Consider the following 18,336-nt stretch of genomic DNA (forward strand, 5'->3'; position numbering starts at 1 on the left):
TACAAGGAGTTATTGAGAATGCATGAGCAATCTTCATTCTGTCAACATCCATCCCTTGCTTTTCTTTCATAGTGACACCGAAACCCCCGTTGAGGAAAAGCCAACAAAGCCAGCTCCTGAAGAGAGTGGCCCTCCTCCTCAAGAACCAACTGGATCAAAGGACAAGACACCCCCGCCTCCAACCTCCAGCAACAAGGAGCCAGAACCAAGGTCCTATATTAGGCAGGGTCCTATATTATCATCACATTCATATTATTACGATTATGCTCGTTTACCCGCTGCTTTGTAACCTGCCCGACAGACTTAACTCATTGACACTGCTGGGTAGTTGGGTGGGCCAGAGGGAGGGGGGGGGTGGTTGCCGTGGGTCAGATTTCACAAACTCGCTCCATTGTTTAAAATTAGATTTTCTGTATCGACACAAGCACTGCTTCCCCCCAATGTTCCGTTTGGAATTGATAAACGCTACCATACTGCCTCTACTTGACTACTGTGACATCGTGTATAAATCCGCCCCAAGTACTGTACTGAAGAAGCTTGACTCAATTTGTCACTCGGCCTTAAGATTTACATTGAACTGTCCATATAGGTCTCACCACTGTGATATCTACATTGGGTCAAACGTAACATCTCTTAATGTTCGACGGCTTGTGCACCAGATCTTAATTATTCACGATGTACTTACAAAAAAATCCGCAGACTAGCTTCTGGATCTCCTCTCTGTTTCAAAGAACAAATTTGACCTCAGGTCTTCGCTCATATACCAGCTTCAAATTCCCTATTGCCGTACAAAAACTGGAGGGAAGGGCCTTTGCTATTGATGCCCCCAGGGTCTGGAATGCTATTGCCAATAAACTGCAACTTGAATCGCTACCAATGAGATCTCCTCTCAAAACTGCTCTAGAGGAGTTGTACACCCCTAGCTGCCACTGCTATTCATTGGCGTAAAATGAAATAAAATGTTTTTGCTCCCAATGACGCAGCAAAGTATTATCTGTATTTTGATTTAGCGTGCTGATCTTAAAGGTGCATTGAAAAATTTGATACTCCGACTTATGCTTCTGTTGTTGTGGAGTAACTCATGCAGCCAGCTATGGCTCTAGGATTTGGTGTTACATGTTATTTATGTAGTTTATTGTAAAAATCCGGTCACAGTCCCTATGATCACTGTTACGTTGCAATTATGGCTTTATTTTTCGTGATTTCGAAAAGTTTTTTGGTTTGGACATGTTTGTTTTTGTTGTAGTACGGAGTTAGACTGATGGCCTTAATCTAAGTTGTCTTGTGGTTGTTGTTGTTGTTTGACTTGCATCCCACTGGGATTTTTTTGCACACAGGATTGGTGTACGGTGCTTTTCTCAGGAATATTTTTGCTGTTTTTTTCATGGATTTTCTGTTTGCACATTCACACATAGTCACTTTAAGATGTTTTTCTTGTTCGTGTTTTTGTTTTTTTGTTTGTTGTGGTTGCACCCGATTCAAGAGCCGAATGGCTCACAGGGCTATACCAAAATAAAGAAACTGAAACTGAGCCTCTACATTAGCACCGCTCTCTGGCCCTCCTCCTCTGACCTTCTCCCTCTCTCTGTAACCCACAGTCTGCGTGTGTGCAGAGGGGACTTTCATGAAACACGAGGGAGAGTGTGTTCCGGGCATCGAGTGCCCATGCTACACAGGTCACGACATTGTCCCGCCTGGGAAATTCTACTGGGTCGGCGATCTAGCCTGGTATGAATGGTTGCCTTCATGGGCCTTTTCCACTGCCGCATCTGAGCCGAGCCAGAGCAGAGTGACCTTTCGCTGTATAGGTGGGATTTTTTTCCCTCCACTGGCCGTTAGCAAGTGCCAAGCTATAGCTGAAACATCTGCCAAGCAGGGCCAGGGGCCTGGGCAAATGATGCCTTTGTGGCGGCGTGACATTCACTAAATAACACGTGCAAATGACGCGACATCGCCGCGCCATTTGCACGTGCCTTGGCTTGCTCTAAGGATTGTCCTTACCAACAATTTAAATAATCGATTTCTGGCTTTTTTTTCTAGCCGGGCCATGTCACTTTCCCAGGGAGGGGAGGGGGGGGGGTGCGGAGGGGTGAATTAGTACACATGAGAGCTTTAACCACGCCATGTTGATGTGTCTCCTTGGCAGTGCTTGCGAGTACGGAGTTCTCAGGTGCGAAAACCCCATCACCATGCTCGGTGAGTCCTGCAGCGCCAATCCCCCCCCCCACCACCAACACCACAAACGATACCATTGACCACACTGCCACCACGCGAGGTTCTCACCAATGTCTGGCGCTCTCTGTATCCCCGCATGACCGCAGGCGGAAGAATGCGACGTGAAAGCCCCCTCCGTAAGTTTGCCTGCCCTCACAGACCGCATCAACCACCACCACCACCACGGCTCACAACTCACTCGCTCACTTGCTAACTTTCTCACCCACTCACTCAAACAACTCGTTCGCTCGCTTACTAATTCAAAGACAAAAAAGACCCCCCACATAGCCTTAATGTGCTGTTGTTGGGTAAGTACTGTCAGCAAGGCCAGCACAGCTGAGTCGACCTAGGAGAGGCCCAGGACCGATTCAGATATTCACCAGCGTTATTGGTTGTGAGCGGGAATCAAACTCGGGTCGCCGGGTCCATAGCGCAGCACGCTAACCGCCACACTGCCGCTCTCCCCACACTCACCACCCAACTCAGCCACCCACCCACTCACCACACTGCAGGTCACATCCAATTCTCTGTCCGCTTCTTCCCTCGCACCGCTCAACAGTAGAATTACCTCCCTCCCGGGCAACCTCGGCCCATCTCAACGAACAGAATTAAATCACGAACACCTTTGGCAATCGCACCGTTTCTCATGGTGCCAGGAGGGTCTGTCCCATGGCCTCCTGCCGGCGGGTAGCGTTCAACACACCTCACATGATGGCCTTAACGTGCACATAGCCTGGCACAAGCGCCATGGTGATGTCACCGCCACTTAGTGGCAAATAGCGGCTGTTGTCGTTGTGATTCTAATCGAGTAATTTGCGGTCAATTTTTTTGTGTTCGAAATTGGCAAATTTGTGTTTTTGACGTGCCCAGCGTGTGCATTGGCCTGCTACTCTTTTCGCGAATGGCGGCACGGGATATTTTGTATTTGACGTCCTCCATGGTGAAATGTCATTGGGCAGAGGTCGAAAATGCCCTCCAACTCCTGGTCGATGGCAGCGCCCTGAGAGGCAGGAGCCACGCGAAGGCCTGCGAGAGGACCTGCCAGACCATCAACTTGCCCTGTGTGAGTACACTCGACCCCCCCTTAGACACAGCCCACGGGGTTGGCTTTCACCCACCTCTCAGAGGGTTCTGTTCTATGCTCTCTTGTATGATCGCAGCAGCAGCAGTAGCAGCATCAGCGATATGATTCAGCAGTTAAATAGCCAATGTCTGAGGGCTGCTGGCCACGACAAGAGGGCTTAAGAGGAGAAAGTTAGCGTCGCTTTGCTACTCTTCTTTAGAAAGAGCGCAGACCAAAGTGGCTTACTACCTGTTCCATGCCACTCGGGTAGCTTTGTCCTTTGCCCATGTCATGCATTGAGCATGGGGACATAAAGTATTAAACCGTGGGATATGAATTCAGACTTTAGCAAATGTCCTTTACTGGCTTTTAAGCTATTTGGTCTGTGCTTAGCAACAGTGATAATCGTATGCTTCAGGGCACAAGCTTTTTGACCTGTGTGATGGTGGTGGTTGAACACAGTATGGACGGGACGAAACGGTTAGTGTCCAGTAGAGATAGAGTCCTCAACACGGGCGAGTGAAGCTCACGGGAACGAGTAACCATGGTAGTAGTAGCGATAGAAGAGCGACCAGCAGGCGACTGACTGCCGGTGAGCAATCAGGAGCTGACTGGAGTGAATCGGTGAGTGCTGGAGCATCGATCGCCCCCCGTGACAACTGATTCACTCCGAATTCTCTCTGCTGCAGCAGTGAGGCAGTCACTGGGCACTCCACTACAGCCACGACAGCAGCAGGGGAAAACCTTAGCCGAAAAGTGTCCTTCGTGCGACAGTGATAATTGCTCGGTGTTAAAGACGGACTTTGACATGGAGAGGAAAAAGCGACCTTCTTCGATGCCCTCTTGGCCAGACTAGTAGCACAGGCATTGCGCGATGGATGGCTCGGAGCGAAAGGCGAATCCCCGGCTTCTTACTCTTCCTCTGTTGTTTGCCCCACTTCTCGGCCTCCGTCTTAGCCGCCGTGCGAATCGGACTGCCCATGCGGGGATGGACTCATCCCAGACGACAACGGCAACTGTATCCCGCCGGAGGATTGCCCGTGCCGGCACCGTGGCATTGTCTATGGCAAGGGGGATACAATCAAGGTGGACTGCAACGTGTGGTGAGCAAGTGGGGGCTTAGCGCGGCGCGGCTGTCCCGAGCCTGGTGGCTGCGCGTTAAGATGGCTACCGCTTTATGTGGGGGGGGGGGGGGGGGGGGGGGGAAAGACAACAGCATTTCTTCACCTGCATAGGTTTAGGACGCAGAAACTTGAATTACGGCGCGTCTTCCGACAAGACTCCGAGCACGTTTGGACATGGTCCAGTTTCCAGTGTCATTTTGGCGCAGCGAGCTTTTGTATAATTATTAAGTGCGTTGGTGAATTTTGTACCGGTTAAACCCCGTTGAATGTGGCTGATAAGGAGGAAAAATACACACGGGCAAGCGACGCGTCTACTGTTTCTGCCATTTATGGGAGAATTAAAGGTATCCGATTTGCGAGGACGGGGTTTTCCAGGAGCGCATCCGTGACATTGTGAAAGCAGCCGGGACCGGCCTGTGACGTCATATCCGGGTGGCGCGGAAGCCACCTACTTTTGAGTCTCCTATTTGGTCTGCTCTAGACCAATTCCGCGACCACATCAATTCCATACACCCAGCCATCAGATTTACCATGGAGGTCGAAAAAGATGGCAAACTACCCTTTTTGGATGTCTTAATTAAAAGGAGACATGATGGTTCAATGAGCCACTCTGTCTACAGGAAAGCTACCCATACAGATGCTTACTTGAAACCGGATTCCCACCACCATCCATCCCAGAAGAACTCCCTCATCAAGACTCTATACCATAGAGCCCAATGCATTTCCGACCAGGAACACATTACCAGTGAGCTCAGGCACGTACACCAGGCTCTCAGGGCTAATGGTTACTCCGACTACACAATCCGCAAAGCCATCACTCCAGTCATGAAGAAGGATCCTCTTGTGGAGCCACTCAAAACCATCACTTTACCCTACATTGCAGGGGTCACTAAAAAGATCTCCAAAATCCTGAACAAACACAAGATCCAGGTCCGATTCAACACAGTACATAAAATCCGTGATTTAGTTCCATCTGTAAAAGATGCTGTTCCAGACATACAGTACCCGGGCGTTTACAAACTAAAGTGCCTCTGTGGTAGTAGCTACATTGGAGAAACCAAAAGACATATCTCGGACCGCATCCGCGAACACAAAGCAGACTTGAAACACGGTAGGACGAACTCCTCTGCCGTGGCAGATCACTGTTATAATTCAGTGGGCTCACATGACATTGACTTCTCCAAGACGGAGGTTCTTTGCAAACCAACTGGCTACCATGAGAGATTCGTTCATGAGGCCATTCACATATACAAGCACAGAGACAATTTCAACCGAGAAGATGGATTCAGGCTTAGTAACCACTGGAAAGATGTTTTAAATCATTTCTGTTCTTAATTAATTGTATTTTTACGATGACCTTCAGACCGCAGCTCTTTCGCCAGCATTGCCTCTTAATACCTCTCACACCACGGTTAATGGTATAGTTTTACAATATGGAACATACTAGGGCCTCGCAGCTGTCTCTCTCCCCCTCCTCTGTTCCGACCATGGACGAACTCGTCCGTCTGAACGGGGCCCGTAGCTATCCGTGGTGCTGAAATTTGAGGGTAAGAATCCACCCATTTTTTCGCCATATAGCATTGTGATATATAACGACTTATTGTTGGTAGCTTAGCTGATTGGAGAATATAGAGTTTATTGATAACATGAAGGTAATTTATATTTTAGTTTTTATTGGTTCACTATATAGTACTGTGAATAGCTCAGATGTGTAGTCATTTCTGTGACCAGTCACTAGCTAATCACTCAGTTGTTTCAATGCTGGATTCGCCTAGTTATTTCAATGCTAAATTCTCCTGTTTGATTTGTACTAAGGGCCTCGGTGAATGTGTATGCTCTGACTTTAACGTAGCTATTTCTAAAGCAGGTACAAGCTCTGTTTCTGCAGCAGGTACAAGCTAATCACTCAGCTATCTCAATGCTAAATTCTATGCTAATTCCATTGTCAAGATGTGTATGCCTTAACTTAGCTATTTCAATGCTAAATTCTATGCTAATCCCTTTAACAATGGGTGCCTCTGCGGGTGTGTATGCTTTAACTTTTAACATAGCTATTTCTGTGACCAGTCACAAGCTAATCATTCAGCCATTTCAATGCTAAATTATATGCTAATTCCTTTGTCAAGGCGCTTTGTTCCTCTCACACAGCTTAAAGTCCGTATCTGAACGTGGCTCTTTCACTCCAGCGCTGTCCTACCAGACAGTCTCGCCCCCTTCACCTGATGAAGGCCGCTTGTGTTGTGGCCGAAACGTCGTGAGAATATTATTGTGTTATTTTATTTTATCAATTTATTATTTTATTATCATTCTACGTGACTTTACCGAAAGAACCAAAGAAGATGAATCATTGCAGTCACGAAAGCTTTAAATCGAAACCTATGACATCTGTTACACAGATTGTCACCTATCCAACACCTATCCATAAGCAAGTCTTAATTAGTTTCTGAGATCTAACAAATTAAGTCCCGTTGTTTGATTTGATCATAAGCAGTATACTTCCTGTATATATAATCTTATAAAATGAACACACCTGGCCCTTCTGGGGGTGATGGTTCTGGCTCCTTGTTGCTGGAGGTTGGAGGTGGGGGTGTCTTGTCCTTCGGTGCAGTTGGTTCTTGAGGAGCGCCACTCTCTTCAGGAGCTGGCTTTGTTGGCATTTCCTCAACCGGGGGTTTCGGTGTCACTTTGAAAGAAAAGCAAGGGATTGGTGTTGACAGAAGGTATTTTGCATTGACTTGGGAGCATGTATTTACAGCAAAATAAAGGAATGTGTTATCCTGCCCTCTGCAGCCTATAACATGCAGACTATGACACATGTTATGGATGTGGTAACATTTTCCTCTTCTTTGGTTCTTTCGGTAAAGTCACGTAGAATGAGAATAAAATAATAAATTGATGAAATAAAATAACACAATAATATTCTCACGACGTTTCGGCCACAACACAAGCGGCCTTCATCAGGTGAAGGGGCGAGACTGTCTGGTAGGACAGCGCTGGAGTGAAAGAGCCACGTTCAGATCACGGCCTTTAAGCTGTGTGAGAGGAACAAAGCGCCCTCAAATTTCAGCACCACGGATAGCTACGGGCCCCGTTCAGACGGACGAGTTCGTCCATGGTCGGAACAGAGGAGGGGGAGAGAGACAGCTGCGAGGCCCTAGTATACTCCATGTTGTAAAACTATACCATTAACCGTGGTGTGAGAGGTATTAAGAGGCAATGCTGGCGAAAGAGCTGCGGTCTGAAGGTCATCGTAAAAATACAATTAATTAAGAACAGAAATGATTTAAAACATCTTTCCAGTGGTTACTAAGCCTGAATCCATCTTCTCGGTTGAAATTGTCTCTGTGCTTGTATATGTGAATGGCCTCATGAACGAATCTCTCATGGTAGCCGGTTGGTTTGCAAAGAACCTCCGTCTTGGAGAAGTCAATGTCATGTGAGCCCACTGAATTATAACAGTGATCTGCCACGGCAGAGGAGTTCGTCCTACCGTGTTTCAAGTCTGCTTTATGTTCGCGGATGCGGTCCGAGATATGTCTTTTGGTTTCTCCAATGTAGCTACTACCACAGAGGCACTTTAGTTTGTAAACGCCCGGGTACTGTATGTCTGGAACAGCATCTTTTACAGATGGAACTAAATCACGGATTTTATGTACTGTGTTGAATTGGACCTGGATCTTGTGTTTATTCAGGATTTTGGAGATCTTTTTAGTGACCCCTGCAATGTAGGGTAAAGTGATGGTTTTGAGTGGCTCCACAAGAGGATCCTTCTTCATGACTGGAGTGATGGCTTTGCGGATTGTGTAGTCGGAGTAGCCATTAGCCCTGAGAGCCTGGTGTACGTGCTTGAGTTCACTGGTAATGTGTTCCTGGTTGGAAATGCATTGGGCTCTATGGTATAGAGTCTTGATGAGGGAGTTCTTCTGGGATGGATGGTGGTGGGAATCCGGTTTCAAGTAAGCATCTGTATGGGTAGCTTTCCTGTAGACAGAGTGGCTCATTGAACCATCATGTCTTCTTTTAATTAAGACATCCAAAAAGGGTAGTTTGCCATCTTTTTCGACCTCCATGGTAAATCTGATGGCTGGGTGTATGGAATTGATGTGGTCGCGGAATTGGTCTAGAGCAGGCTGGCCATGTGGCCAGATGACAAAGGTGTCATCAACGTACCTCTTCCATAAGGTCGGGCGTAGAGTGGCAGTCTGGATGGCGTCAGTTTCAAATTTTTCCATGAATACGTTGTCTACAACCGGAGATAGGGGGGAGCCCATTGGGGTGCCCTCAGTTTGTTTGTAGAAAGTTCCATTCCAGGTGAAGTAAGTGTTGGTTAAGCAATGTCTCACCAGGGGGGGTACATCAGTATGCAGTCCTTGATGAACCAGGTCTTCAATGATAGCGATGGTGTCAGGTACCGGGACTTTGGTGAACAAGGACACCACATCAAAACTGACAAGCAGGTCGTTTGGGGACAGGGAAATGCCTTTGATTGTCGATACCAGGTGAGTAGAATTTAGTACCGCAGAGGTGGTTTTTCCAGTGAAAGGTCGCAGTATATCAGCAAGAAAACGTGCCAGTTTGTAGGTGGGGGAGCTGATAGTAGAGACGATGGGACGAAGGGGTGTATCTTCTTTGTGTATCTTTGGAAGGCCATATAATCTTGGTGGTCTGGCAGCAGAGGGCTTCAACGAGAACTGTTTGATCTCATCAATTAATGCTGTTGAATCAGAGATTATTTTGTTCGTTTTGGTGACCAGGCTGTTGGTGGGATCTCTTTTTATTTTTGTGTAGCTGCCATCGTTGAGTAGTTCTTGAATTTTGTTGTTATATTCTGTTTTGTCCATGATGACAGTGGCATTGCCTTTGTCGGCTGAGAGGACGACAATATCATCCCTATTTTTTAATTGAGATAATTCAAAACGTTCGTCTTTGCTGATGTTGCTGGGTGGCAACTTAGCGTTTTTGAGGGTTGCAGCGATTTCAGATCTTGCTACGTCTGCAGCGATGTGACTCAAGCCCTTGAGTGCAACGTCGACATGGGCAATGATATCATTAACCGGTAAGTGTCTCGGTGTGACAGCAAAGTTTAGACCTTTAGCTAAAACGGATTTCAGACCATCAGAAATGGAACTGTTACTGCGATTAATTACGACTTTGTTGACGTCTATCTTTTCGGTGTGTGGATCCGATTTTTTGCTGGAGAGGTGATTGAATTTGGAAATCAAATTGTCCCTACATTTGTTCGACATAGTGGCAGCCGAAGAGGTAGTCATATTGTCTACATGTTCCCAATCCGATGTAGACATTGTTGCTGTCAATTTTAAGTGTGATTTGTAGAGTGTCTTGTCTAACTGATCGAGTTCGGTGCGTGTAAGTCTGATTTTTTCCGAGATAAGAGCGAAGCTAGTTCTAGCTAGAATTCGTTTTGCATTGAGAGAAGTTGCAACAGCAGAGGTTAGTGTAAATGCGGTTGGTATTACCTTAGAGTCGCGGCATCTCTTCAGAAAGGTGAGAGACTCGATTAGTTGAGCCTTCTTATCCCGAAGTCTGTTGAATGATCTTAAGGATGTGTGGAATCCCTCCCCGTAGAGGCGGTTAAATTTCGATTTAAAGCTTTCGTGACTGCAATGATTCATCTTCTTTGGTTCTTTCGGTAAAGTCACGTAGAATGATAATAAAGATGGCAATGATAAAGATGATAATAAAGATGGCAAACTACCCTTTTTGGATGTCTTAATTAAAAGAAGACATGATGGTTCAATGAGCCACTCTGTCTACAGGAAAGCTACCCATACAGATGCTTACTTGAAACCGGATTCCCACCACCATCCATCCCAGAAGAACTCCCTCATCAAGACTCTATACCATAGAGCCCAATGCATTTCCGACCAGGAACACATTACCAGTGAACTCAAGCACGTACACCAGGCTCTCAGGGCTAATGGCTACTCCGACTACACAATCCGTAAAGCCATCACTCCAGTCATGAAGAAGGATCCTCTTGTGGAGCCACTCAAAACCATCACCTTACCCTACATTGCAGGGGTCACTAAAAAGATCTCCAAAATCCTGAACAAACACAAGATCCAGGTCCGATTCAACACAGTACATAAAATCCGTGATTTAGTTCCATCTGTAAAAGATGCTGTTCCAGACATACAGTACCCGGGCATTTACAAACTAAAGTGCCTCTGTGGTAGTAGCTATATTGGAGAAACCAAAAGACATATCTCGGACCGCATCCGCGAACACAAAGCAGACTTGAAACACGGTAGGACGAACTCCTCTGCCGTGGCAGATCACTGTTATAATTCAGTGGGCTCACATGACATTGACTTCTCCAAGACGGAGGTTCTTTGCAAACCAACCGGCTACCATGAGAGATTCGTTCATGAGGCCATTCACATATACAAGCACAGAGACAATTTCAACCGAGAAGATGGATTCAGGCTTAGTAACCACTGGAAAGATGTTTTAAATCATTTCTGTTCTTAATTAATTGTATTTTTACGATGACCTTCAGACCGCAGCTCTTTCGCCAGCATTGCCTCTTAATACCTCTCACACCACGGTTAATGGTATAGTTTTACAACATGGAGTATACTAGGGCCTCGCAGCTGTCTCTCTCCCCCTCCTCTGTTCCGACCATGGACGAACTCGTCCGTCTGAACGGGGCCCGTAGCTATCCGTGGTGCTGAAATTTGAGGGTAAGAATCCACCCATTTTTTCGCCATATAGCATTGTGATATATAACGACTTATTGTTGGTAGCTTAGCTGATTGGAGAATATAGAGTTTATTGATAACATGAAGGTAATTTATATTTTAGTTTTTATTGGTTCACTATATAGTACTGTGAATAGCTCAGATGTGTAGTCATTTCTGTGACCAGTCACTAGCTAATCACTCAGTTGTTTCAATGCTGGATTCGCCTAGTTATTTCAATGCTAAATTCTCCTGTTTGATTTGTACTAAGGGCCTCGGTGAATGTGTATGCTCTGACTTTAACGTAGCTATTTCTAAAGCAGGTACAAGCTCTGTTTCTGCAGCAGGTACAAGCTAATCACTCAGCTATCTCAATGCTAAATTCTATGCTAATTCCATTGTCAAGATGTGTATGCCTTAACTTAGCTATTTCAATGCTAAATTCTATGCTAATCCCTTTAACAATGGGTGCCTCTGCGGGTGTGTATGCTTTAACTTTTAACATAGCTATTTCTGTGACCAGTCACAAGCTAATCATTCAGCCATTTCAATGCTAAATTATATGCTAATTCCTTTGTCAAGGCGCTTTGTTCCTCTCACACAGCTTAAAGGCCGTATCTGAACGTGGCTCTTTCACTCCAGCGCTGTCCTACCAGACAGTCTCGCCCCCTTCACCTGATGAAGGCCGCTTGTGTTGTGGCCGAAACGTCGTGAGAATATTATTGTGTTATTTTATTTTATCAATTTATTATTTTATTATCATTCTACGTGACTTTACCGAAAGAACCAAAGAAGAAGATGTCATAGGCTGAATATTTACAATATAGACTTCACAGAGCAGAATGCCACACCTCTTAATTGTGATGTACTTCCATGTTCCCTCATCGGACGTTCAATAAACCCCACTGAAGCGCATGATGAAGGATGGTAAAATAACTCCCCCAACGCAGACACCGTGGGGAGGATTTAATTGAGCAGTGTATTGGCAAACAGCTATACATGATTTAGTATAACTTTCAAGTAAATTATTCGTAATGCAAATTGAAAATATCGACTGAAGGTTGCTTACAACATTTTACAAGGTTCAACTGAAAATTCATGAGCAATCTAAATTCTGTCAACATCCATCCCTTGCTTTTCTTTCCAAGTGACACCCAAACCCCCGGTTGAGGAAAAGCCAACAAAGCCAGCTCCTGAAGAGAGTGGCGCTCCTCCTCAAGAACCAACTGGAGCGAAGGACAAGACACCCCCACCTCCAACCTCCAGCAACAAGGAGCCAGAACCATCACCCCCAACTCCAGGCCCAGGTACCATATTGGAATTAGTTGCAAAATCAAATATGGATAATATATTAAATGCAATCATATGTTCAATTCAAGCCACCATATGCTCCGGTAGGGTCGGGACATTGCCGGTTACAAAAGTCTATTGTAGGGTCCTGAAGCATTGTAAAAGTGTGATTTTGGCCTGCTTTATAGTCTTCTGGTCCCATACTTGGCTCATTTTACTGGAACAGGGTGGGACTAATGAACTCTAGGCTGTGTTCGTAGCGGAATAGGAGTAACTTACCGAGCAGTAGGTCACCTTGTTACCACGTGAAACTACCAACTATGTGGGCAGTGCTGGTGATTAAGGCAGCGTATCTATGTAAAAGTGGGTCATGCTAACAGAAGGAGTTGGCAGCTCACTGTTCTTTAGCTTTGAGCCTCTACAACATTCTAAAGGTTTACGTACGGTTAACTCAGGATGAAGAGACTCATTGTATACTTCCTGTGCAAAATGATATTCAAAGTTTGTATTACGCTCATAGCAATGGAGCATTCATAGTTTCGATAAAAATTCTAGCTGTCAGAACATCAGCATGGAGAAAAAGGAGTTGATATATATAGTAATCGTTTGAAGGCTGATTTAAAATGTATCTTTGCAGAAGACTGTACTCCAGGCTGGTCTGATTGGTACGATGAGCAATATCCTGATAAAGAAAATGGCGGAGATGAGGAATCTTACCAGAAGGTCATAGCCTCAGGGAAAGTGGTTTGTCTGCCTGACTCACCAGTGCAAAACATTGAATGCAAAGCAGAGAGATTCCCCAATACCCCATGGCAGGAATTGGGCCAGACAATAACTTGTGACAAGAATAAAGGACTGAAATGTGTAAATGAGGATCAAGGAGGACTGCCATGTTACAACTACAAGGTCAGATTCTGCTGCTCCAGAGCAGGTGGACCTCCTGCACCAAGTCCATCTTCACGAAGCCCAGGTACATTGGTAATATTAGTTGCAAAGCACATGGTTAATATATTGATATCATCATATCCATGATGTTTTCTGGGTTAGATCGCATAAATATAAATTAGTTTTTAACTCCGCTACCACCCGACACAGCCAATTAGTAAGGTTTGCGCTCCTCTTCCAGATCCAACTGCATCGAAGGACAAGACACCCGCACCTCCAACCTCCAGCAACAAGAGGCCAGAACCATCACCCCCAGAAGGGCCAGGTGTGTTCCTTTTGTAAGATTATATATATACAGGACGTATACTGCTTAGGATCAAATCAAACAACGTGACTTAATTTGTTAGATCTCATGAACTAATTAAGACTTGCTCTTGGATAGTTTTTGGATAGGTAACAATCTGTGTAACAGATGTCATCGACTGAATATTTACAATATGGACTGCACAGAGCAGAATGCCACACCTCTTTATTATGCTGTACTTCCATGCTCCCCATTCCTCGGTCAATAACTCGCACTGAAGAGGATGATGAAGCATTGTCAAATAACCCCCCCAGCCAGACACCGTGGGTAGGCTTTAATTGAACAGTGTATTGGCAAAGATCTCTACATTATTTAGTATCACTTTCCAGTAACTTATTCGTAATGCAGATTTTAAGTATCGTCTGAAGGTTGCTTACAACATTTTACAAGGTTCAACTGAAAATGCATGAGTAATCTGAATTCTGTCAACATCCATCCCTTGCTTTTCTTTCAAAGTGACACCCAAACCCCCGGTAGAGGAAAAGCCAACAAAGCCAGCTCGAGAAGAGAGTGGCGCTCCTGCTGCAGAACCAACTGGATCGAAGGACAAGACACCCCCACCTCCAACCTCCAGCAGCAAGGAGCCAGAACCATCACCCCCAACTCCAGGCCCAGGTACCATGGTGGAATTAGTTGCAAGATCAAATGTGGATAACATATTACATACAATCTTATTTTCAGTCAAGGCAACCAAATGTTCTGGTTGTGCCGGGACATTCCCGGTTTCAAAAAGGCTATGCTAGTGTCCTGAAGCATTCTAAATTTGGGCTTTTGTCCTACTTTACAGTGTTCTGGTCCCAAACTTGGCTCATTTACTGGAACAGGTTATGACTCACAGACTCTAGGCTGGGTTGGTAGCAGAATAGGAGGAACTCACGGATTAGTAGGTCAGCCTGTGTCAGAGTAATCGAGCGACCGTATCTTCGCAAAAAGTAGGTGGTGCTAACAGAAGGGGTATGGAAGCTCACCAGCCTTTCGGGTTGACACTCAATGAAAATTCGGCAGCTCTATGTACTGTCCATTCATGATGAAGAGACTCACTATACTTACTGCATGTAAATACATATTTCGCTGTACACTCCTACCAACGGCACATTCGTAGGTATGATGCATTTGATATCTGTCAGAACATTACCTTATAGAAATGTAGTTGATATAAACATAGTAACCGTTTGAAGACTGATAAAGAATGTATTTTTGCAGAAGGCTGTACTCCAGGCTGGTCTGACTGGTACGATGAGCAATATCCGGATGAAGAAAATGGCGGAGATGAGGAATCTTATCAGAAGGTCATAGCCTCAGGGAAAGTGGTCTGTCTGCCTGACTCATCAGTGGAAAAAATAGATTGCAAAGCAGAGAGATTCCCTAATACCCCATGGCAGGAATTGGGCCAGACGATCACATGTGACAAGAGCACAGGCCTGAAATTTTCTAATGATGATCAAAGCATGTTTATATGTTACAACTACAAGGTCAGATTCTGCTGCTCCAAATCAGGTGGCCCCCCTCCACCACCCATTACTCAGGCCCCAACCAAAGGGGCCCTTGAGAAACCACCAACAGCAGCTGCTCCGGAAACAACGAAAAGGAAACCAAAGTCCCCACCAGTGCCTAAAGAGACCATCACTATCGGTGAAGGTAACTATGACAATGGGAACATCAACAACATCAATTATCTTTTAGTTAAATTAATCACGTTAGTAACATTACCGGCCTTCACCTTGTAAACATTTCACCAATCAGAAGTATTGCACCTTTATTGAGATCAAAGACAGCTTTGACTTAACATTGAAACCGATATTTTGGGAAATAAGCATAATGCTTGGGCAGTTTTTTCTAATATTTGACTTATGAATATATTCGAAACACGTGAGATCAAAAACATTTTAAATTAGATTAAACACGTTTTGTGACGGCACATGATAGGTTATAATCCACGTTAAAATAATAGATGTTTGAAAAGTAAACGAATTCAAGTAAAATACATTGCCCATGCAACCTATATAGATAAACATCATGCTACAGGTATACACGTATTTAATACACACACTACACCTGGCTAATTTCCCAATTGCTGATGTTAACAGTGCTCCAGATACTAATTTTCTGAAGTTATTATTCCCCCATTCCATGCGTCTCTATGAGTCAATGTTTAGAACGTTTTTAACAAAATCGAATGTTGTAAAAAGGCAGCCATTTGGTCAAATGATGCAGCATCCATTTCAATTTGTAAACCCAACATTTGGATGGGTCCACTTCAATGCAATCAATAGAAACTCATAACTGCTTACCTGTCCTAACAAACATTATTTTGGGAGATGTAATATTCAGTGATGATGATGATGTGTATTATTTTACGCGATACACACCATAATTCACTTATATTTTTTGCAGAATTGATTGTTCCTGCAACACAGCAACCAATTGAGGCTACAAAACCAAATGAAACACCCACCAAACAAGGTAAGGATTGGAGTGTGGTAAGATAGTCTTGAGGCCTGTTTTAATGCATACATATGGTTAAAATATTTTCCATAATCTGTTTGAATTTCATCACTGATTAATGTTCTATGTTTACAGAAGATTGTGCTTTAGGCTGGTCTGACTGGTACGATGATCAATATCCTGATGAAGAAAATGGCGGAGATGAGGAATCCTACCAAAAGATTATAGACTCGGGGAGAGAGGTCTGTCTGCCTGACTCATCAGTGGAAAAATTTTACTGCAAAGCAGAAAGATTCCCGAATACCCCATGGGAGGAATTAGGCCAGACGATCACTTGTGACCAGAGCACAGGCCTGAAATTTTCTAATGATGATCAAAGCATGTTTATATGTTACAACTACAAGGTCAGATTCTGCTGCTCCAAATCAGGTGGCCCCCCTCCACCACCCATTACTCAGGCCCCAACCAAAGGGGCCCTTGAGAAACCACCAACAGCAGCTGCTCCGGAAACAACGAAAAGGAAACCAAAGTCCCCACCAGTGCCTAAAGAGACCATCACTATCGGTGAAGGTAACTATGACAATGGGAACATCAACAACATCAATTATCTTTTAGTTAAATTAATCACGTTAGTAACATTACCGGCCTTCACCTTGTAAACATTTCACCAATCAGAAGTATTGCACCTTTATTGAGATCAAAGACAGCTTTGACTTAACATTGAAACCGATATTTTGGGAAATAAGCATAATGCTTGGGCAGTTTTTTCTAATATTTGACTTATGAATATATTCGAAACACGTGAGATCAAAAACATTTTAAATTAGATTAAACACGTTTTGTGACGGCACATGATAGGTTATAATCCACGTTAAAATAATAGATGTTTGAAAAGTAAACGAATTCAAGTAAAATACATTGCCCATGCAACATATATAGATAAACATCATGCTACAGGTATACACGTATTTAATACACACACTACACCTGGCTAATTTCCCAATTGCTGATGTTAACACAGTGCTCCAGATATTAATTTTCTGAAGTTATTGTTCCCCTATTCCATGCATCCCTATGAGTCAATGTTTAGAACGTTTTTAACAAAATCAAACGTAAAAAGGCAGCCATTTGGTCAAATTATGCAGCATCCATTTCAGTTTGTAAACCCAACATTTTAATGGGTCCACTTCAATGAAATCAATAGAAACTCATAACTACTTACCTGTCCTAACAAACATTATTTTGGGAGATGTAATATTCAGTGATGATGATGTGTATTATTTTTTGCATTACACACCATAATTCATGTATATTTTTTGCAGAATTGATTGCTCCTGCAACACAGCAACCAATTGAGGCTACAAAACCAAATGAACACCCACCAAACAAGGTAAGGATTGGAGTGTGGAAAGATAGTCTTGAGGCCTGATTTAATGCATACATATGGCTTAAATATTTTCCATAATCTGTTTGAATTTCATCACTGATTAATGTTCTATATTTGCAGAAGATTGTGCTTTAGGCTGGTCTGACTGGTACGATGATCAATATCCTGATGAAGAAAATGGCGGAGATGAGGAATCCTACCAAAAGATTATAGACTCGGGGAGAGAGGTCTGTCTGCCTGACTCATCAGTGGAAAAATTGACTGCAAAGCAGAAAGATTCCCGAATACCCCATGGGAAGAATTGGGCCAGACGATCACTTGTGACCAGAGCACAGCCTTGAAATGCTCTAATAACGATCAGGACTATTTGCCATGTTACAGCTACAAGATCAGATTCTGCTGCTCCAGAGCAGGTGGACCCCCTGCACCAACTCCATCTAAAGCAAGCCCAGGTACCATTCTGGAATTAGTTGCAAAATCACATCGACAATATATTAAATGCCATCATTTTTTGTTGGATCTGGTAAATGTGTATTTAAATGCACCGCCACCTGGCACAGCCAATCAGTGAGGTTTGCACTTTTCCTACAGAACCAACTGCATCGAAGGACAAGACACCCGCACCTCCAACCTCTGGCATCAAGGAGCCAGGACACTCAAACCCAGAAGGGCCAGGTGTGTTCATGTTCTAAGAATATATATACACAGGATGTATATTGCTCAGAATCAAATCACGCAAAATGCGACTACATTTTTAGATCTCAGAGAGGAAGTATGATTGTAACTGAATGGTATGAATTGGTGACCACTTACGCTAACATGATTCATAAACTGAAAGTTTTAGGCTGCAGAGGTCTGAATGC

The 18,336-nt window shown here is 44.2% G+C and overlaps 2 protein-coding genes across 2 annotated transcripts; both read left to right on the forward strand.

The window, feature by feature from the left end:
• Nucleotides 1–331: 331 nt before the first annotated feature.
• Nucleotides 332–4,443, forward strand: LOC142922617 (mucin-6-like). The gene is made up of 5 exons (XM_076063437.1): nt 332–1,728; nt 2,147–2,196; nt 2,322–2,351; nt 3,174–3,277; nt 4,235–4,443. The coding sequence occupies exons 1-5, from the start codon at nt 1,625–1,627 to the stop codon at nt 4,382–4,384; spliced, it is 438 nt and encodes a 145-aa protein (XP_075919552.1). The 5' UTR covers nt 332–1,624; the 3' UTR covers nt 4,385–4,443.
• Nucleotides 4,444–14,360: 9,917 nt separating this feature from the next.
• Nucleotides 14,361–18,021, forward strand: LOC142905320 (mucin-5AC-like). Its single transcript, XM_076063436.1, has 5 exons — nt 14,361–15,279; nt 16,036–16,104; nt 16,222–16,656; nt 17,409–17,476; nt 17,594–18,021. The coding sequence occupies exons 1-5, from the start codon at nt 15,090–15,092 to the stop codon at nt 17,606–17,608; spliced, it is 777 nt and encodes a 258-aa protein (XP_075919551.1). The 5' UTR covers nt 14,361–15,089; the 3' UTR covers nt 17,609–18,021.
• Nucleotides 18,022–18,336: the final 315 nt, after the last annotated feature.

The sequence above is a fragment of the Petromyzon marinus genome, unplaced genomic scaffold (assembly GCF_048934315.1).
Source record: "Petromyzon marinus isolate PM22_M1 ecotype Great Lakes invasive population unplaced genomic scaffold, UKy_Petmar_22M1.pri1.0 PM_Scaffold_12, whole genome shotgun sequence".
In the NCBI taxonomy this organism is placed as follows: domain Eukaryota; kingdom Metazoa; phylum Chordata; class Hyperoartia; order Petromyzontiformes; family Petromyzontidae; genus Petromyzon; species Petromyzon marinus.